At 48.8% G+C, this 21,533-nt stretch overlaps 1 protein-coding gene across 1 annotated transcript in view; it reads left to right on the top strand.

The window, feature by feature from the left end:
* The window catches only part of FAM184B (family with sequence similarity 184 member B), an 84,198-nt gene that overhangs the window by 9,226 nt on the left and 53,439 nt on the right, over nt 1-21,533 (top strand). Inside the window, exon 2 of the mRNA XM_048508706.1 lies at nt 15,881-16,630. Within this exon, the coding sequence (XP_048364663.1) occupies nt 15,881-16,630 (750 nt within the window). The remainder of the gene's footprint in view (nt 1-15,880; nt 16,631-21,533) is intronic.

Below are 21,533 nucleotides of genomic sequence, written 5' to 3'. Positions count from 1 at the left end.
ATGATGTTGTATTTTGCAGAGATAAAGCCAGTATCTGTTTTTTAATTTTATCTGTTATTCTGATGATTGATGCTTGTGAACCAGACAGCAGGGGTGGGGACAGAGGACGATAACAGTTTGATTGCATTCGTGTGGCAGCCTAGCTTTCTTTTTCTGGGCTTCTTTGTAGAAAATCAGCCAAATTTATTGAGCAACCAAAAAAAAAAGTTACTGCAGTTCTAATCCTGTGACCCTCAGCCCACAGGCCTGGACCCTTCAGAAGCTCATATACAACATCACTTCTTATCTATTTACTATCTATTTACTATGTACTCATCCTAAAGGGTCTCATGATGACTTCCAACTAAAACAGCACAGATGAGTTAAAAACAACCTAAAAGTAGATAACATAAAATATGAAGAAGAAGAAGAAGAAGAAGAAGAAGAAGAAGAAGAAGAAGAAGAAGAAGAAGAAGAAGAAGAAGAGGAGGAGGAGGAGGAGGAGGAGGAGGAGGAGGAGGAGTTTGGATTTCTATCCCCCCCTTCTCTCCTGCAGGAGACTCAAAGGGGCTTACAATCTCCTTGCCCTTCCCCTCTCACAACAAACACCCTGTGAGGTGGGTGGGGCTGAGAGAGTTCCGAAGAACTGTGACTAGCCCAGGGTCACCCAGCTGGCGTGTGTGGGAGTGCACAGGCTAATCTGAATTCCCCAGACAAGCCTCCACAGCTCAGGCGGCAGAGCGGGGAATCAAACCCGGTTCCTCCAGATTAGATACACAAGCTCTTAACCTCCTACGCCACTGCTACGCCACTGCTAGTGGATTCACACGCCCTAAAGAAACTGAGCAAGTCCAGTAGGGCACAAGTGTCACTCCATAGCAGCCATTCTCAACCAGGGTTCCGTGGTACCCTGAGGTGCCGTGAGAATGTCCCAAGGGTACCGCGGCAACACTACCGGCCCCCCTCTCATTTTTGTGGTGTCTCCCACCGGTGCCAACAAGGACATGGAGCTGGCCCATGGGGCAGGGCCTGCCACAAGGTCAACAGCCACCACCACCCCCAGTGCTACCCTTCACCCTGGGAGGGGAAGGTGTGGGGGGTGGCAAGCAGGAGCAATGGGAGGGGAAGGTGGGGGGTGGCGGCAGGGGTACCGTGAGATATGAAGAGTGAGGTCAAGGGTACCCTGACCTCGAAAAGGTTGGGAAACACTGCTCCATAGGGTAGGGGCCAAAGCTGAGAAGGCTCTTTCCCTGATGACGGTTCACTGGGCCGTATTGAGGCTGGGCACTTGCAAGCTCCCCCTAGATCAGTGGTCTGCAACCTGCGGCTCTCCAGATGTTCATGGACTACAAGTCCCATCAGCCCCTGCCAGCATTGTCCATGGGATTTGTAGTCCATGAACATCTGGAGAGCCGTAGGTTACCTACCCCTGCCCTAGATGATGGCCAAAGGGAGTATGGGGGCTGTAATGGGGAAGGTGGTCCTGTAGGTATGAGGGTCCCAGACCATGAAGTTTAAAAGTTAACACCAATGCCTTGAATTGGACTTGGGACTAATTAGTAGCCAGTGCAGATGCAGCAGAATTGAAGGTGTGTAAGCTGACTGTGACGCTATGTTCTGGGCCCTTTGTAACCTTCAAAGCTTTTTCTCGGGTAACCTACATAGAGCATATCATAGTGGACGAATATGGAGGTGTCTGTGGCATGGATCAATGTGGCCCAGATTTACTGGGTCATGATAGCTTTTAGCGCAAGAGTTGTCTGCTACTTTTTGGAAGGATCTGCTATTAGTGTCGATGCCACGATGCCCTGCCTTTTCCGCTGCAGCGTTTGGGACTCTTCAGTTTGGAGAGGAGACGTCTGAGGGGGGATATGATTGAAGTCTATAAAATTATGCATGGGGTAAAAAATGTTGACAGAGAGAAATTTTTCTCTCGTTCTCACAATACTAGAACCAGGGGGCATTCATTGAAAATGCTGGGGGGAAGAGTTAGGACTAATAAAAGGAAACACTTCTTCACGCAACGTGTGATTGGTGTTTGGAATATGCTGCCACAGGAGGTGGTGATGGCTACTAACCTGGATAGCTTTAAAAGAGGCTTGGACAGATTTATGGAGGAGAAGTCGATCTATGGCTACCAATCTTGATCCTCCTTGATCTCAAATTGCAAATGCCTTAACAGTCCAGGTGCTCGGGAGCAACAGTCGCAGAAGGCCATTGCTTTCACCTCCTGCATGTGAGCTCCCAAAGGCACCTGGTGGGCCACTGCGAGTAGCAGAGCTGGACTAGATGGACTCTGGTCTGATCCAGCAGGCTCTTCCTTATGTTCTTAAGGCCATTGCTTTCACCTCCTGCATGTGAGCTCCCAAAGGCACCTCGTGGGCCACTGCGAGTAGCAGAGTGCTGGGCTAGATGGACTCTGGTCTGATCCAGCTGGCTTGTTCTTATGTTCTTATGTTCCCTGAGCACACGGGCTGAAGCTGCGGGACAAGTATGAGAGATCACTCAACACTCGAGAGGTTTCATTTTAGTGTAGGCAGGTTCACGGCCAGCCCTAGCTGTGACCTCTGAGTGAAATTTTGCTCTGTTCCCTCCCCAGGCCATCTCCTCGCCACCATGCAGCCTTTCCGTGCACCGTGAACACTTGTTATGTGAAGCCCCCTCCCCACCTGTCAGGTCATAACTCTGCCCCTTCCGCTTCCTGTCACTTGGCTCTGATATCCAGAGCATATTGGGGGGGAAATGGTGCCCAGAGACAACCCCTTCTCCGGGTGCCCCCAAGCCCCCCATGCTCGAGGATGTGACTTGGCAGCGCCAAGCCTGCCCCGGCCTATGCGGAAGCCAGGTGGTGGGGCTCGGGGGCGGGGGTGCCTGCCTCCATGCAGGCCAAGCATCGCCCCCGGCCCTCCGTGCAGGCCAGCAGGGCCTGGGGAGGGCAAAAGCCAGCTTGCACGGAGGCTGGGGGTGGGGCTCAGCGGCAGGCACCACAGCAGGCAGGCCCAGGTGGGCACCTGAGCTGGCCTGCAGGGGGGTGGGGGTGGGGCTCGGTGGCATGCGGCTGGAGCACATGCCTTTTGGTCACGTAGCTTTTTGGTAACATAGCAGAATACTATGTTAGCTTTGTGCTCTATCAGTCGTTCACAAGTGAATTCTCTTCTTCAGTCAATGCAAAGAAGTGCTGGAGCACAACAGTAGCCCAGTCCTGGTAGTCTGCACAGGCAGTCCAAGAAAGCAGCAGCCGTGCCGCCGGTAACGGGTACTCCTTCCCTGGAGTCTGATTATATTTTTGCCAACCCTCTCTTAGACTAGCATTAATGGTTGCTTTTGTGTGCCTTGCACTGGTACGTGCCCTGATCCCATGGGATAGAATTGCTTTCCCTCCAGATAAATAAACATAAATATTTGCAGCGGAATTTTGAAGCATTTCCCTCTTGGAAGGCAATTCCTGTGGAATCCTCCATCTCTCCAAACTGATATTGTTACATATTTATGCTGCTGCATCAATATTATAATGACCCTGGACTTTAAATGCATCTGCAGCTCAAAATATGAAAAAGGAGGGTGCTAGGAACATCGTAGCACACACGTTACGTTATTCTGCCAAATGGGATTTACAAGAACATGTGCTAAATTATTGGGCATGAGTTCTCCTGGGACTGTTTGAAAGTACTGTTGAACCTTTTCCCATATAGCAGGATATTTATATTTGAAAGTTTCTTGAAAACGTATTCACGATTTCCGGCATTTGCTATAAAGCTGCCGTTTACGATGTTCTGATAGATTTTTGTTCCGTTTCACAGGATGCTGCTGTTTCATTAATATACTAAGTAGAGGTTTTGGCAGCAGACAGCAGGGCTCTGTTTCGCCGTGGGGGCGACAATTGTATGATTGCGTTTGGAAGAACTGAGTGACATCTCTGTCCAACATGGATTGTGGGAGGTGGCAATTCCCTCCTGGTTTTTTACTGAACCCTCACTAGAGCGGGATTCCACTCCAGTAGCAAAAACCCAGCAAGATTTGGGCAGATTCTGCACGGGCCACGGGAGCGGCAGGGGCGCCGGTGTACATGACATTGGCATCGATCTGGGGCCATTCGCACACTTATGTGCCGGCACCTTCGATGCTGCTGCAGCAGTGGTGGGATCCAAAATTTTTAGTAACAGGTTCCCATGGTGGTGGGATTCAAACTGTGGCGTAGCGCCAATGGGGCTGGGCGGGGCACAACGGGGGCATGGCCGGGCATTCCAGGGCCGGGCATTCCTGGGCGGGGCTGTAGCAAAGACGCAGCCACTGCGCTGGTCCTTGGGCGGGAAACGAATGCACGCAGGCGCAGGCTGCCACGCACGCCGGTGCACCTCCCGCTAGACTGCTTCAAGTTCTGCGCGCTACTGCTGAGAGGAGGGGCGTAACTAAGGCAAAAACCACGTGGCAAAACCACCAATTAGTAACCCCCTCTTGGCACACACAAATAATTAGTAACCTACTCTCGGGAACCTGTAAGAACCTGCTGGATCCCACCTCTGTGCTGCGGCCCCCAGCGGTGCCTCCATCGGGACGAGGGGAAACGCCCAGTGGTGGGATTCAGCAGGTTTGCACCACTTCGGCAGAACCGGCTGTTAAAATGGTGCTTGCAAACAACCAATTGTTAAATTATTTGAATCCCACCACTGGAAACGCCCCCGTAGTCTGGCAACAGCCCGGGGAGGCAGGGGGCGTGTCCCCTCATCCCAACAGTGCTATGCAGGGAGGAGGAGGTAAGCTACAAAAAAACCCAAGTGTGCCAGAAAATGGAGCCTTCCACCTGGTGCCATTTGCTCGGCACTGGGTGGACGCCGCTGCTTTCCAAAAGACTCACTCATTTAGCGAGTCAACAAAACACCCATTATCGGGGGTGGGGTGGCTGAAGAGCGGCGTTGCCTCAATTTGGAGGCAACAGCCGTGGAAAGTTCCCCCTCCGAATGGTGTTGTCACTGGGCCGACAGTGGGGATTTGGGCCTGTGCAGAATTTGAGAGTCCAATCTCCCTTCACACCCTGAAAATCTTGGTTGTTAACCTGCTCTGGAACTCAAATCTCGCCCTTCCTCTGCAAACCAACATGGCTACCCGCCTGAAGGTCGCCAGGCGATGCTGATTTCAGATGGAAATCCCATTTTATAACTTTTAAAATCATATGTTTTACCACTAAATGTTATTAGTGTTTGAGAATAGTGATCGGTTTTGCGCAAATTGGTGTTCAAGTTTTAATAAATTGCAACCGGTAGGTTTATTTCCCAGTCCTTACGTTACCTATTATATGCGAACTAGCAGTAAAGCCCATCCTAAAATGAAATAAAATGGGCTCCAGACATGGGGGAGGGCAGGCAGGGGGATCCCCCTCCCCCTAGGAGAGTGCCCCAAAACCAGCCTCCCCCTGCCCCAGCCAGGCTTACCCGAGGCCTCTGCTCCTCACCCTTGCCAGGTAGGCGCTGCGATTTGTTTACGGCAGTGGGAGGGTGGTGGCTAGCCTGGGGGTGAGTCCTGCGTGCCCATTGGTTGAAGGTTTGTATCGGGACATTCCACCTTTAGCAGGCATGCTCCTTTTCATTTGCTTCCTGTTCAACATGGGCCTTTTCCGCACACTCCACTTACCCCATTTCAAAGGTGTTTTTAATCCCATCGTTTTCTACTACGTTTGTCCGCACTCCCTTCCTTGGAACGTTGTTTCCCGGCCGCCTTTGTTTTGTGCTGTTTTCCACACATGCTCTGTAGCGATAATTCATAGTTTCGCTAAAAAATGGGGGAGCAGGAGACTGCAAGAAATGGTAAAAAGTGAGAGTCGGAGTGTGTGTGTGTGTGTGTGTGTGTGTGTGTGTGTGTGTGTGTGTGTGTGTGTGTGTGTGTGTGTGTAAACAGTGACCACACAGATGGGGTGGATAATGAAATGGAGTTTTGGTGAGAGATAAATGTTCGAATCAGTATGATCGCACTATAAGGGGAGCTAACTTGGAAGCATTTGGGGGGAAACGTCGTGGCAAAAGTGTTTTAAAAAACAATGAAGCAAAAGGTTTTTGGAAACATGTTCAGAATCAAACCGGGGGGGGGGGGGGGGGGGTTGGTTGGTTGGTTGGTTGGAAGTCCACGGAAAAATCGAGGTATTCGTGGGCTGTTAATATCGTAAGCAACGTGGCAAAAGATCATATTTTTTACTTCTCTGTTTCTCAAACTGGTTGCCCAAACGTGATGCCCTACTTTCTTATTCCTTGTGTGATTAGTCCCTTGGGTGATTAGCAGAGCTGCCTAGTAAACAAGCCAGGCTTTCTGTGTCTTGTCTCTGGAACGCCAGACAATGTAATCTTAGATAAGTGCAGGAAGTATTTGAGGAGAGGGGGGGGAGGGAATACAACACCAGTGGGGAGAGGATCCAGATCGAAAGTAATGGCCAAGGGAGATCGAAGCAGCAATGTTTGACTCATTTAATTATGTACGATCACTTCTGTCGCACAGAAAAGGATTTGACCATTTTGTTCTTCCTCCTCTGAACATAATTTGGGAATAATTCAGGCACTAAATAATAAGAGCTTCAAGAGGCCGATAACGTCTCGCAAAGTAACCGAGGTCGAGACCTTTTTAATGCATCTCTCTTTGTGATATTTTGCATTGGTAAGCAATATGTAGCACAGTAATGAAGGTTGGATGGAGCAGGGCGGATCTCAAGACCTGTCCGGAATTAGCGTTGGATGATTTATATGGCTTTCATGAGCAATTGCTTAATTGCTTACTGACTCGCCAGTTCCTGTCAAGATTACCACAGTCTAGAAGAGGAAAAGTTTTTTTCCCCCATGTTATTTCTTTGAAGTCTCAGGAAAAACCAAGGATCGTAGCCTGCCAGGTTATTGCAATCTTAAAGTGAGAGCAAGAGCCGGGAATGTCCTGAGCTCCTACCCTGTTTCCCCAAATATAAGACATCCCCCCAAAAATAAGACATAGTAGAGGGTTTGCTGAAGTGCAAAATATAAGGCATCCCCCGAAAGTAAGACGTAGCAAAGTTTTTGTTTGGAAGCATGCCCGACGAACAGAACACAGGAAAAATAAGACATCCCCTGAAAATAAGACATAGCGCATCTTTGGGAGCAAAAATTAATATAAGACACTGTCTTATATTCCGGGAAACACAGTATATGCGGCTGATCGGCTGCGTTTGGTTCACAGGTTTTCTCCTCTGGTTCAAACTGTTCCTGTTTCTTGCCAGGTATTGGCAGAAGGCTGTTTGATATATCAGCGCGTGTTGTCTCTTGCCCATCAAAAGTAGGACAGTCTTCCGATTCTTCAGCGTTTTCCCTTTATCTTTTTTATTTCTCCCCACACCTTCTCAAGACACCTTTTACTCGGCTAATGAGGTCTGCTGCTGGAACAGCTCTTTTTAGTGCTGACAGGTCGGTTCCCGCAAGACTTATGTGACAAGCTGGGTGCGGATAAATCAGAACAGGACGTTTCTCCCAAGAATCACTTCCATTCCATTCCGTGTTTTTTATTGCTAAGAAAAAAAAGCAGAGCTAGTTGGTGATTCAGCAACAGGAAGTGACCTAACCACTCCAACAACTTTGTGGATGTGCTCATAGCAGTGTGGGAATTCTTTACATGAAGGTGTTACGTCTTTTGACCTAAAGGAGCCCAGATTTCATACACAGACCTGCCGAGGAGTCCTTGACTGTAATACCTGCCAGCCTGTTCCCTGGTCCTCACTGCCTTCTCACAAAATCGTCTTTTCCCTAAAGCAGTGGTGGCGAACCTATGGCACAGGTGCCAGAGGTGGCACTCAGAGCCCTCTCTGTGGGCACGCGCAAACAGAGCCCCCACCCCCCCACACACACAGGAAGGCTGGCCTGAGCCACTGGGATAGATTATTAGCATTAAACCTAAGACCTAGTTTTGGGGTAGCAGTGTAGGTAACCCTGTTAAGCGCTGTTAAACCCCACTGATTTTCACGTGAAGAACTAAAGCACGATCCTTTACCTGGGAGTAAGCTTGGTTGCTGGCAATGGGGCTTGCTTCTAAGTAAATCCTCCTAGGGTCATGATTCACCCGTTGGAAGAGTTGCATGGTTGCTTCAAAGCAAAACCACTAACTACCACCAAGCTTACTCCCGAGTAACGCACACCTCTGAGTCAACCGTTTTTTTCTAAACTAAAACCTAAGTATTCAGGTTAAATTGCCATGTTGGCACTTTGCGATAAATAAGTGGGTTTTGGGTTGCAAGTTGGGCACTCGGTCTCGAAAAGGTTCGCCGTCACTGCCCTAAAGCAAAGAGCTTTTCTCCATCTCGTTGAACCAGGAAGTGCTTCTGAAAATCCCAAAAGACATAACTGGATTTACAAGGAGTACCCTCTAGGAAATATCTTCCTCCATTGTAAGAGGATGTTGGGCGACCCTCCCACCAGTGTTGGGCTAGACCCTCCATCCCCTATAACAGCCATTTGCTGGTGTACCTGTCACATTCCTGCCCTGGATTTGTGTGTTCTCATATGTATGTACCATGTTCACTTGCGTGTAAAAGTGTGTTCTCCCTTCGTGCCACCACCCCAAGATATAAAACCCAGCCTTGCATTAACCAGTGCCTCTGAGCACGCACAAAGGGCAGAACTTCCAATTACCTTAGCTCTCCCCTTGAGTGGATGTCCTTTAACATGTAACAGCATTCTTAGCGTGTGGGTGGGATTTCAGACACAGTCTGCTTCCCTGAACAGGAAAGACATTTTATTACTGCAGATTAAAACCAGAGTATATACATGGAAATAGCCAACATGGTAAAACAAAATACAGATGGGGGGGTGGGGGGGGGGGGGGGGTGGGGGGGGGGGGGGGTTTTTAGAGGGGGGGGGGGGGGAGGGGGGGGGAGGGTGGGGGGGGGGGGAGGACGGGAGGGGGGGGGGCGGGGGGGGGGGGGGGTAGAGAGGGGGGGGGTGGCGGTGGGGGGGGGGGGGGGTGGGGGGGCGGGGGGTGTGGGGGGGGGGGGGGGTGGGGGGGGGGGGGGGTGGGGGGGGGGGGGGGTGGGGGGGGGGGGGGGGGGGGGGGGGGGGGGGTGGCGGTGGTGGGGGTGGGGGGAGGGGGGGGGGGGGGGGGGGGGGGGGGGGGGGGGGGGGGTGGGGGGGGGGGGGGGGGGGGTGGGGGGGGGGGGGGGGGGGGGGGGGGTGGGGGGGGGGGGGGGGGGGGGGGGGGGGGTGGGGGGGGTAGAGGAAGAGGAAGAAGAAGAAGAAGAAGAAGAAGAAGAAGAAGGTACAAGAAGGAAGAAGGTGCTGTATTAGCGAAGAAGAAGAAGAAGAAGAAGAAGAAGAAGAAGAAGAAGAAGAAGAGGAGGAGGAGGAGGAGGAGGAGGAGGAGGAGGAGGAGATAGCTTTTGAAGGGTTTGCTAATTCTCCTCCTGAGCAATTTACCCGGGCTACAACTGTCTCTGGATCTTTCCCATCAATTCATGCACAATAATAGGCTCCAGCAAAGTGGACAATAACAGGTCCGTTTCAGATGGGAAATGAAGGCCCAGCCAGATGGGAATCAAATCAAATCAATAGGCCCAGCCAGATGGGAATCAAATCCAGTACACCTTCTCTTAACTACGTTACTGCTGCTCCTTATGGATGTAAAAAGATATGTCAATAAGAGCGCAATAAGGAGATAGTACACAGAGAGCAAAAAGAACATTCACAACAAACTGGGCTGGAAAAGGACCAATGCAATTCCGCAACAGGGAAACCAATAATCCCAAATGTAATGGAGACAATATAAATGAACGTAATGACCACAAGGTTCTCCACTATGACAGAATACTTCAAGCATAAATATCAGCGCAATATACATGATGCAGTTCAATGTAGGTAAGTGTAGTGAATGACAGGAAAGTTCTCTACTGTGAATCCTTCAAGTGTGAATATTAGGATGGGGTGTTCAGGTATTCTTCCTGTTTCACAGTTCCAACAGAATTTTTAAAAATTGATTAATACTTCTTGTGCCATAACTAAATTAGTGTGTGTGTTTGGGGGGGGGGGTTGATAGCAACATTTTTGGGGGGGCGGCCACTGAGCCCGCCCCTCTTATTGCCCTGTGCACTGGCTGTGTATTCAACCATCTTGCCAAACCCCTCCCAGGGTTTGATCACTGGGATGTGATGCCAGACGTCTCTTGTTATTAATTATTTATTGAAGGAAAATGCTGGGGGGAAGAATTAGGACTAATAAAAGGAAACACTTTTTCACACAACGCATGATTGGTGTTTGGAATATGCTGCCACAGGAGGTGGTGATGGCCACTAACCTGGATAGCTTTAAAAAGGGCTTGGACAGATTTATGGAGGAGAAGTCAATCTATGGCTACCAATCTCTTGATCCTCCTTGATCTGAGATTGCAAATGCCTTAACAGTCCAGGTGCTCAGGAGCAGCAGCAGCAGCAGCAGAAGGCCATTGCTTTCACATCCTGCATGTGAGCTCCCAAAGGCACCTGGTGGGCCACTGCGAGTAGCAGAAAGCTGGACTAGATGGACTCTGGTCTGATCCAGCTGGCATGTTCTTATGTTCTTATGTTCTTAAGGTTACTGCTGCTATAGTTTTAAGGTTTTGTATTATTTTTAACTGGGATTATTTGATTTGTTTTATTGTGTTTGTTGTTTTGTTGCATACCGCCCTGAGCCCTTCTGGGGTAGGGCAGTTTATCAAATCGAATTAACAACAACAACAATAATAATAATAGCCCTTACATTTGGCATAAAATGTTCCCCCTGAGTCTTGTCAGTTTTACTTGGTTCACTGCACCATTGATAGACAGCACTGAATTTTTTTTAAAGCAATCCCTCAAAAAATTTCCGATAGTCCCAACATGGAGGAGGCATGGGAGGGTGGTGAGCAGTGGAGTAGGAGAAACTGCTGTGCAGTGGGCGGGGAAAGACTGGGAGGAGAAAACCCAAGGGAATCGTACCCCAAGGGAATCTGCTTCACTTTCCCTGCAAAGGGAGAAAAAAAATGTCATGTTTACTGAGCATTTGGAAAATGTGGGGATTCTCAGATCTGAGAGTGGGGTAAATGCCTAAGAGGGGAATATCTGTGCATAAACAGGAATCCAACCCAAAGGAAATGCACACACAAAGGGGCTTTCCCCACTACAGAAGGGAGCTAAGGTCGACTCGGTTCCCTTCAGTGGAGGGCGATTCCAGGCTGTCCCCACAGCAACTGAGTTGGCCTCCTGGAACTGAGCTAAGTGGGCGGGATCATCTTGGTGCCTGTTTCGCTCCTCGATCGTGATTGGTGCTTGTGTTACGGTGGGAAACGGGAGCGTTCTTTTTTTAACAGTTTACAGTTTACAGTTACATGTGCTTTCTGCCCGCCACGACTCTCCCGTTCTGCGCATGCCACAAAAGCAGCTCGTGATTGGTTGAACGGACGAGGTGTCGTTTCGATGCTTCCCCACTTCGAAGGCTCGAAGCGGTATCGACCTTGTTCCGGCAGAAAAGTGTAGTTCATAACTGCGACAAGGATGTCGCAGTTCTGGGGGGGGGGGTGGTGGAACTGAGACAAAACAATGTTGAGCTCGGTGGCAGTGGGGATTCACTGAGGCGAACCTAGGTGGAAACCAGTTCAACTCTGTCAGTGGGGAAAGCCCCAGTGTGAAGGAGACCACATGTGAGCAAATGGCCACTGATTGAAATCCTCTTTCCTTTCTGGAAGCCTCCTGGGTGACCGTGGGCCAATCGCATGCTCTCAGCCTAACCTAACTGACAGTGTTGAGAGCATCGTGGAGAGGAGAGGTGAACAATGGACACTGCTGTAGGTTCCTATTGGAAAGAGGCGGGGTATAAATTAAGTTAACAAAAAATAATGTTTGGCAGGAACACTTGCATGTTAAAAAGGTGCACCTTCAGCATTGTTCTTGTGATGGAAAATAGTTAGCTGAACTATGTATTAGCTAGAAACATGTGATATTATGCAACCAGTATTATTAGGAAGCTGAAGTATGTGAACATGGAGTTTACAGACTTCATCTCAAAAAGGGGCGTGTCATGGAATGATGCTATCGCTACAGTAAAGGGAAGTCACATATGACTGTGAAAAGCATCTTTGCCTTTTGATCTCCTGGAGGGAGGACAGGAAACTATGCAGAGGTGCTAGGATGAAACTTCAAAGGCCTAAGTTACCTCATGGCCTGAACAGAGTTTTCCTGAGAAGGGGAAAACAAAGGTTTTTGAATTCCATCTTGAGACGTGGTCAGAGAAGCATCTCTGGGCCATGGGTTCCCGGAATGGGGACAAGGAACCAAAAGGAATGTGACCAGTTGAGCAATCTCTTATTGCATTTATGTTTTATTTCTTTGTTTTGAACTTTTACAATAAATCCTTGAACAATCAGCTGGTCTGGAGTCATTAGGAGGGAAAAGAACCCAAGACCGAGGTGAGACAAGAGTGGCTCTCCCAAGCTTAATCTCAGCCTCAGTCGTCATAGTTCTAGAAAAGGCTGACTCAATAAAGCAGCATAGTCTCTGCGGCATTCATGACAGAGGCAAGTTAAACGGGCAGAGGGTTGCCCATCACAAAGGGAAATGCTTAGGTTTCTGAAATGATCTCAAACTGTCCTGCTATCAGGGGCCAGCAATTAAGGGATAAATTACCTGAACCATTACTCACAGTTGGTGGAGTGCAGAATTATTTAATCCAATTTCCTGCCATTTCCCAGCCGTCGTTGAATAATTAAGTAATATTCACATACCCTGGTTAGTTATTGCTCCCTCAGGGTGGAAGAGCCAGGCAGTCAATTTACTTTGGCTACCATAAAAAAGGGGAGGGGAGAGGGAATGTTGGTACGGAGAATTCACAAGGGGCGAATTCACGCCCGCTCACGGTTTGAAATATTTGTTTCTCTGCTCTTGGAATATGTTGTGATCTCTGTTTCCTTGCAGTTAATTTATCTGGAATGTTTGTGGACCCAGCCACAGTTATTTATACTAAGTCTCCTGGCTTTAAATATCACTAGGCCGTGAACCTAACCCATATGGCTGTTTTCACATCTGTTCCTTTTGCATAATGGATGGCAAACGTAAGAAATCCCATAACTGTAACACAACAACGAACGACGCTTGGGTGTGAGTTAGAAAGGAATCCCAGGATACCCCACTTCCTCAGGGGGCACGACCGGTTGTTAAATTATTTGAATCCCACCACTGGGCACACCCCCAAGTCCTTCGTCACACTTGACGGGCAATGCCAAGAATCTACGGTTGGATTTCCACACTGAACTTAAGTTTCGCAATACTCTCTTCACTTCTGTCTATATTATAACAAATGTTTGGGAGGCAGGTGGGGTTCTTCCACGATCACCTGTCCTCAGGGGCCTCCTGAATGCCATGAGATCTGTTCACCCCCTTAATGTTGTACACCGCCCGGAGTCCCTCAGGGATAGGGTCAGAGGTGGGATCCAGCAGGTTCTCACCAGTTCCCGAGAGTGGGTTACTAATTATTTGTGTGTGCCGAGAGGGGGTTACTAATTGGGTCCGCTTTTCCACCTCCACGCCCTCGCCTGCCCGAGAGGCCTCCTGCCTTTGAACGTGAAGGTTCCATATAGCAATTGCGACTCATAATGTAACTCCCTGAACTGGGTTAATCCCTTTCATGTACTGCAATTCATTGATTCTCAGCCTTTCGTACCTTTTATCTCACCAGTCTTTATCAAAGAACCTGTGTGCTTCACCATTGCTGTGTTCAGATTTGTGAGTTGGGGCATTTTCTATAATGTGATGATGATTTAGAAATGACCTGGTGCAAAAAAATTGGGGGTGGTGGTGGTGGGGTGGCTGCCCATGGGGGGGGGCATCCAATTCAGGTTTTGCCCAGGGCTCAGGTTTGCCTAGGTACGCCTCTGCCCCCCTTGCTGAGGGGGGGCTGGCGAGGGAACCTGTTACTAAAATTTTTGGATGCCACCACTGGATAGGGCGGTATAAAAATCTAAGTAATAAATAAATAAATAAATAATCCACTCTGTTCTGTTTTGGGGGAGTCTGTCTACTCCTACACAACGCTTACTGGTTGCGCGACTGGATCACTGTGAAAGCTTAAACTGTGTGGTACTCTGAAATACTGGCTGTTTCAAAGCACTTTGTGCTCTGTAATTTCATTTACTGCATGTTTATTTCAGTTGTATCCTATCGTATTACAAGCTCCAAAGATAGCTTGGCTGTGAATGTCCACATACACAGAAGCATCCTCGAGAGGTCCCACAGCAAAATTAGACTGTGTAAATGGGAGTACCATATCTCAGAGGCTAAGCAGGGCCAGACCTGGTTACTACTTGGATGGGATACCACCACAGTGTCAGGACCAAGCCTGTCAGTGCCCAGATGTCTTGCTGTGTAAGAATTGCAAATGTTTCCTGTAAATGCTTTCCTGTTTCCCTCTCCCCTCCCTGGCAATTCCCTGGCGCCAGCCCTCCTGCGGGAATGTGCAAACATTCCCAGGTTTCTTGAAACTCTGTAGTGCAAATGTTATACAATTTGTAAAGCACATTTGGTGTGGGTCAAATGGGGGGGTTAGATTCAGCTTTCTTTGTTACTCTGGCTGGGCCTATTGTCAACTTTGCATGAGCCTGTGTGTATATAGTGTGCGGGGAAAGATCCAGGGCAGTTGTGTTTGGGTAAATTGCTCAGGAGGAGAATTAGCAAACCCTTCAAAAGCTATTCCAGTCCCCAGCCTATGGGTTGTTATCTCCATCTTGCTGGGGCAGCAGTGGCGTAGTGGTTAAGAGTAGGTGTACTCTAATCTGGAGGAACCGGGTTTGATTCCCTGCTCTGCCACTTGAGCTGTGGAGGCTTATCTGGAGAATTCAGATTAGCCTGTGCACTCCCACACACGACAGCTGAGTGTCCGTGGGCTAGTCACAGTACTTCTGAGCTCTCTCAGCCACACCTACCTCACAGGGTGTTTGTTGTGAGGGGGGAAGGGAAAGGAGTTTGTAAGCCCCTTTGAGTCCCCTAAATCGAAACTCTTCTTCTTCTTCTTCTTCTTCTTCTTCTTCTTCCTCTTCCTCTTCCTCTTCCTCTTCCTCTTCCTCTTCCTCTTCCTCCTCTTCCTCTTATATTAGAATGGCCTGGAAAGTTTATAAACTTGTAGTAGATTATGGTGAAATGCAATGGTGAAATGCAATGGATCAAGACTATTAGCCCTTCAGAGAAAACAAGCATTGCTAGATTTCAGAGCAGACCCCAACTTTGTGACTGGGTCCTCCTTACCCTTTGTTATTGCACAGTTTCACCATCAAGCATCCTGATACTCAAGAGATAATGAAGGATGTTTAATTACAGTGTGTTATTTGCAGTATGTAAATCTTTGAACATCTTTGAACAGTGTCAGTTGAATTTCCTTCCTCAGGCTTTTGCCTGTAAAAAGGGCCCTTTTTGTCATTTGGTTGGGTTCCTTGCCAGGCTGCTGGTCGCCCTGTCGGAATAAAATTAATTAATTATTTCCAAAGCCTCCTGTCTGCCGTTCTTTGCCACCCCACCTCCCTTAGGAGTCGGGCAGACCCTCCTGTTTCTGGGCACAACATTCCCATACAGAGGGACCTCTTTTGAGGTCCGGCTCTGCCCCCTTCCCATTTGGAGGTCAGGCCAGTGGGCATCAGGGATGGGACTTCGTCTGAGAAAGCTCTTCTGACTGTACTCTCTGTCGAATGCCTAAGCCAAATAGATTTAGTCGTCTGTCCCTTTGAACGCTCCTTGTCTGTGGCCTTGGTGTGCCTACTATTTATATATAGTGTGTGCAAAGTATTTTTATCCTTATTGATTTCCTAAATAAAGGCCTTCTGAAAGTCGAGAGGCAGGCAGGGCGCGCCTTTTAAATAAATAAATAACTGCCCTGCCCTATATTGACAGTATTTTCTGCTTCTCTTCGGGGTACAGGTGATATATGCTCTGAATATGAAGAATGATGAGCACGAGGCCAGTATCCAGGCTCTCAAGGAGGCCCATCAAGAAGAGATTCAGCACATCCTCGCTGAGATGCGGGAAGCTGTCCTCCACTATAAGAGGAAAGTGGAGGAGGAGCAGGGCCTCCGGCAGTGGATCCGGACCCTCGAAGAAGCTTTGGAGCAACACAGGCAGTTGAAAGAAGAGACCTCGACAGAGTTCACCCCTTTCAGGAAGTGGGAAGATATGATGGAGCCACAAACTGAGCGTGGAGTTTGTGCCAAGGAGGGGATTTTGCTCCCCCCGAAGATGCCACACGTGAAATTGGACCCTGAAAAGGGAGCCCGGACTTCCAACCAGGAGTCAGGCAGTTTCTTGAACGAACAGGAGAGATCTGAAGGAGAGATGCGGACTATCAAGGGGAACTTTGATGACAAGAGCAGCGTGGAAATGCAGACACTGATGAGGGAGTTGGAAACCCTCAAGCGGGAGAACCGGAAATTAGCTGAAGAATATGCCAAGAAAGCAAGCCAGCTGCAAGCTTCTCACGAGATAGACAAAGAAACCCAGAGGAAGGCCACACAACAGTCCGGGGCCGATTCGTGCCAAGGGTGGCCGCAAAGGGACGACTGTGAAGCTGCGTCACAGCAACAGAGGAGGAAGATGGAGGCTGACTTGGAGACAAAAGGCCAGCGCATCTTTGAGCTGACGAAACATTCCCAGAAGCTGAAGGCGGCAATGCAGGTAGAGCATGACATTCCTGGCCATGTGCTTGTAAAGTGAGCAAGTGAGTCAATTATGAAGCATTCAGTCCCTTGACTCACCCAATCATCTGGCAGCGTCCCAGTGTGCAAAATCAGTTCCTGGCTTTTCGTTCTGCTCTTCCTAAATTCTGTCACCCGCCAGGACAATAAAAAACCCCCAGAAATCTAGGCTCGGGCAGAGCAATTAGGACTAGGTATGCTCACACAAAACAAAGAACTAATTGACTCTCTAAGGGCGATTCTGCACATGAGTAAAATAGGTTCGACCCAGTTCCCTGAGAAGAATTACACTGAGCTTCGGGTCGAAGCCATTGACTATTCCCCACTGCAACCAACAGATCCCAGCTTCGAGGAGGGATCATCCTATGCTATCTTCGCCGCTCCGTTCCGATTGGCTACTGTTCTACGACCATGTTCCGTCTATCCCCACACCGCGTTACTAAAAAAAACTGCCACAGGAATGGGAGGGGCCGAGGAACGTTTTTTGATTAATAGCTAATACGCATGCCCGAAACACTCAGCTGTGATTGGCTGAATGGGGGACTCCTGGCACCAGAGATTCCGCACTTTACTGGAATCGAGCTGAGTTCGAGCGGGGTTCCCTGAAAAAGTAGTCGTTCCCAACTGGAGTCGGTAATTGGACCATTACACGGGGCGAAGCTGGTACAAAACCACATCGATCCCAGTGGCTGTGCGCAGCACTTGCCAAATTGACACTTAGCTCGAACTTAGGTCGATGCTTATGCAAGTGCGGAGTCGACCCTAGAGGTCGAAGGTGTCCAACTCTAATTAGCCTTCAGATGCTCAGCCAGCAGGGGCTGAGGGGAATTGTAGTCCATGAACATCTGAAAGCCAGAGTTAGTCACCCCTGCTCTTAAGTTAATGGTCTAAGTCCTTGATGCACCCAGAGATGGATTGGCCTTTGAGTTTACTGTGAACGTTCCTGGTGGGCCGCTGCTCTGAAGGACTGCTGGTGTCCAGGATCAAGCTGAATCAAGTTGTCCTCTTAGACAGTGGCTCCAGGATTGCTTCCAATTCGTACTGCAGCACCCCTCATGACAGGTATATGCTGCAGTGTTGCCCGCAGGGACCCTTCGGCTTGACTTGCTGCAGGGTTATTTTAATGCCCCAGGCAATTTTCATTCAGTTTGGTTTATTTTATGTTCCAGGCAAGAACTGGCTGTTGCTTTTACTGTTGTTTTCTAAAGAGGAAATATGGTGCTGCTCTTGGGGATAAGAACTGAGTTAGTATTTGGATGGGAGATCGCTAAAGAAGTCCAGAGTTGCTCCACAGAGGTACCCCTCTGGAACGTGACGACCCTCTGGAATTTCATGTAGTCTGTTGTCAATTTAGAGCAGTGATGGCGAACCTTTTCGAGACCGAGTGCCCAAATTGCAACCCCAAACCCACTTATTTATCACAAAGTGCCAACACGGCAATTTAACCTGAATACTGAGGTTTTAGTTTAGAAAAAATGGTTGGCTCTGAGGCGTGCGCTACTCGGGAGTAAGCTTGGTGGTAGTGGGTGGCTTTGCTTTGAAGCAACCGTGCAATTCTTCCAACGGGTGAATCACGACACCAGGAGGATTTACTCAGAAGCAAGCCCCATTGTCAGCAACCAAGCTTACTCCCAGGTAAAGGATCACGCTTTAGTTCTTTGCGTGAAAATCAGTGGGGTTTAATAGCGCTGAACAGGGTTACCTACACTGCTTCCCCAAAACTAGGTCTTGGGTTTAATGCTAATAATTGAGCCCAGCGGCCCAGGCCAGCCTAGATGGGGGGGGGCATTCCCCCCCACATGATGAACTCTGTTTGCGCGTGCCCACAGAGAGGGCTCTGAGTGCCACCTCTGGCGCCCGTGCCATAGGTTCGCCACCACTGATTTAGAGCCTGTTCAGATGTTTAGGAAATAATATGTGGTACTTTTTTTCAAATCCCTGACTGAGATGACCCAGGATTCCGGCAAACGGCCCTACAAACAGAGCTGGGTATGGAGCCTGTGGTATGCGGACACGGCGGGGTGAGGGGGGAGGGCCTAGCCTTATTTCCCCCTTTCAGGCAACATCTTAGATCAGGGGTGTTCAACACTGGCGCTTCAGATGTTCATAGACTACAATTCCCATCATCCCGTATGGCATGGCCATGCCAGCAGGAGATGATGGAAATTGTAGTCCGTGAACATCTGAAGCACCAGAGTTGGATACCCCTGCCTTTGAGGGACCATTGGTCCTGGGCGTTCTGGATAAAAAATTGACTCACTGCCTCATGCCACAATCCTTTTGAACCAGCCTTTGGTTTCCCTGAGCAGCCAGTCAACGGCCTCTGAGAAGCTCCTGAACAGAGTGGGGGTGGGGGTGGGGGTGGGGGTGGGGGGGTTATGGCCTGTCTTGGGAGAAGGGCACGAGGTGTCATAGTGGCTGAGCAATGATTCTGGAGGTTTCCAATTCAGATTTTGCTCCTGCTGCGCACGCCTTAAAGTAGACTTGGGCTCCTTCCGCACATGCAGAATAATACACTTTCAAACTGCTTTCAGTGCTCTTTGGAGCTGTGCGGAATAGCAAAATCCACTTGCAAACAGTTGTGAAAGTGGTTTGAAAATGCATTATTTTGCGTGTGCGGAAGGGGCCTTGGAGAAGCTTTTCAGTCTCAGTTCCCAGCCTGCCATATGGCAGTCATGATATCTGTCTGTTTTGTAGAGCTGTTTTAAGGATTGCGGCAAGCAAATGTGGTGCCAAACTCAGGATGAAGAAGAACGTTGATAGCTCTGATAGCTTTCCATGAATGCTAAATATGACACTATTGCTCTGCTGTCGGTCCCCAGCATCTGGTCTTGAGAGGTGCACTGATGTTCGGCTTGGAATTAGCTGTCAATAGGCCTCTCCCCTGTGGTTCTGTCTAGTGGTGGGATTCAAATAATTTAACAGGAATACCTGTGAATAGATTAATTGTAGCCTGGTACCTTTATCTCCTGGTTGAGGCCCGGTGGTGTAGAGCAATCACCTTAGCTGATAGAGCAATCACCTTAGCTGGAGCAGCAGTGGTGGAGTGGCTAAGAGCAGGTGCACTCTGATCTGGAGGAACCGGGTTTGATTCCCTGCTCTGCCACTTGAGTTGTGGAGGCTTATCTGGGGAATTCAGATTAGCCTGTGCACTCCCACACACGCCAGCTGGGTGACCTTGGGCTAGTCACAGCTTCTCGGAGCTCTCTCAGCCCCACCTACCTCACAGGGTGTTTGTTGTGAGGGGGGAAGGGCAAGGAGATTGTAAACTCCTTTGAGTCTCCTACAGGAGAGAAAGGGGGGATATAAATCCAAACTCCTCCTCCTCCTCCTCCTCCTCCTCCTCCTCCTCCTCCTCCTCCTCCTCCTCCTCCTCTTCTTCTTCTTCTTCTTCTTCTTCTTCTTCTTCTTCTTCTTCTTCTTCTTCTTCTTCTTCTTCTTCTTCTTCTTCTTCTTCTTCTTCTTCTTCTTCTTCTTCTTCTTCTTCTTCTTCTTCTTCTTCTTCTTCTTGCTAGGTGTGATGCCCTGCCTTCTTCCTTTAGCCTTGGACGCCACCTTGGAATTCCACATAAAGAAAGGAAATGCCCGTGTGGCATGGGTTCTGTGGAAACAGTATCTCATAGGCTGTTGGATTGTCCTTTTTATGAGATAGGTAGGAAGAAGCACATAATTCCCTTCCTGCATGGAAGTGAAGGCATTACAGAGAAACAGAAGGTTATATATCTTTTAAACAGCCACAACTATGAGCTGTTGGAAGCGGCGGCTAAATTTTTTAATGGTGTTATTTTAACTCGTCAGAAGTTGTAAAGGCTGTTATTATCTTGCAGTGTTGATGTGAAACTATTTATATGCCATGAAAGGTATTCGAAATCGAAATAATTTAACAACTGGTTGTTTACAAGCACCATTTTAACAACAACCACTCTGCCAAAGTGGTGCGAACCGGCTGAATCCCTCCACTGGTTCTGTCCAATTTCCCTTTAAAATCACATAAGTTAGCAGCCCCTGGTGCAGAGTGGTAAGCGGGAGTTCTGCTCCCGAACAAAAAAACCCATCCACAATGAGTTAAATGTTAAAGGCTTGTTGGGTGTCTGGGGAACCATCTTGCACCCGCCAATGAATGGCTTAAGTAGTCACGACCGCGCTTGATGCCTGTGTTTGGTTCTGGGTATGCACATCTCAAAAAGGATATCGAAGAGATAGAAAAAGTGCAGAGAAGGGCAACGAGGAGGATTGAAGGACTGGAGCACCTTCCTTATGAGGAGAGGCTGCAGCATTTGGGACTCTTTAGTTTGGAGAGGAGACGTCTGAGCGGGGATATGATTGAAGTCTATAAAATTATGCATGGGGTAGAAAATGTTGACAGAGAGAAATTTCTCTCTCTTTCTCACAATACTAGAACCAGGGGGCATCCATTGAAAATGCTGGGGGGAAGAATTAGGACTAATAAAAGGAAACATTTCTTCACGCAACGTGTGATTGGTGTTTGGAATATGCTGCCACAGGAGGTGGTGATGGCCACTAACCTGGATAGCTTTAAAAAGGGCTTGGACAGATTTATGGAGGAGAAGTCGATCCATGGCTCCCAATCTTGATCCTCCTTGATCTGAGATTGCAAATGCCTTAGCAGACCAGGTGCTCGGGAGCAGCAGAAGGCCTTTGCTTTCACCTCCTGCACGTGAGCTCCCAAAGGCACCTGGTGGACCACTGCGAGTAGCAGAGTGCTGGACTAGATGGACTCTGGTCTGATCCAGCTGGCTAGTTCTTATATTCTTATGTTCTTAGATGGTGCAAAAGGAAACAGTAATTCCCCAACCAAACAGAACAGAGCAACCAGAACAGAAGGGCTCTATGGAACGCTGATTGTTAGAAGTATTGTCGAA

The sequence above is a fragment of the Sphaerodactylus townsendi genome, linkage group LG10 (genome assembly GCF_021028975.2).
Source record: "Sphaerodactylus townsendi isolate TG3544 linkage group LG10, MPM_Stown_v2.3, whole genome shotgun sequence".
Lineage (NCBI taxonomy): Eukaryota > Metazoa > Chordata > Lepidosauria > Squamata > Sphaerodactylidae > Sphaerodactylus > Sphaerodactylus townsendi.
The sequence above is the reverse complement of the archived record's forward strand: the minus strand, read 5'-3'. Positions and strand labels throughout refer to the sequence as shown.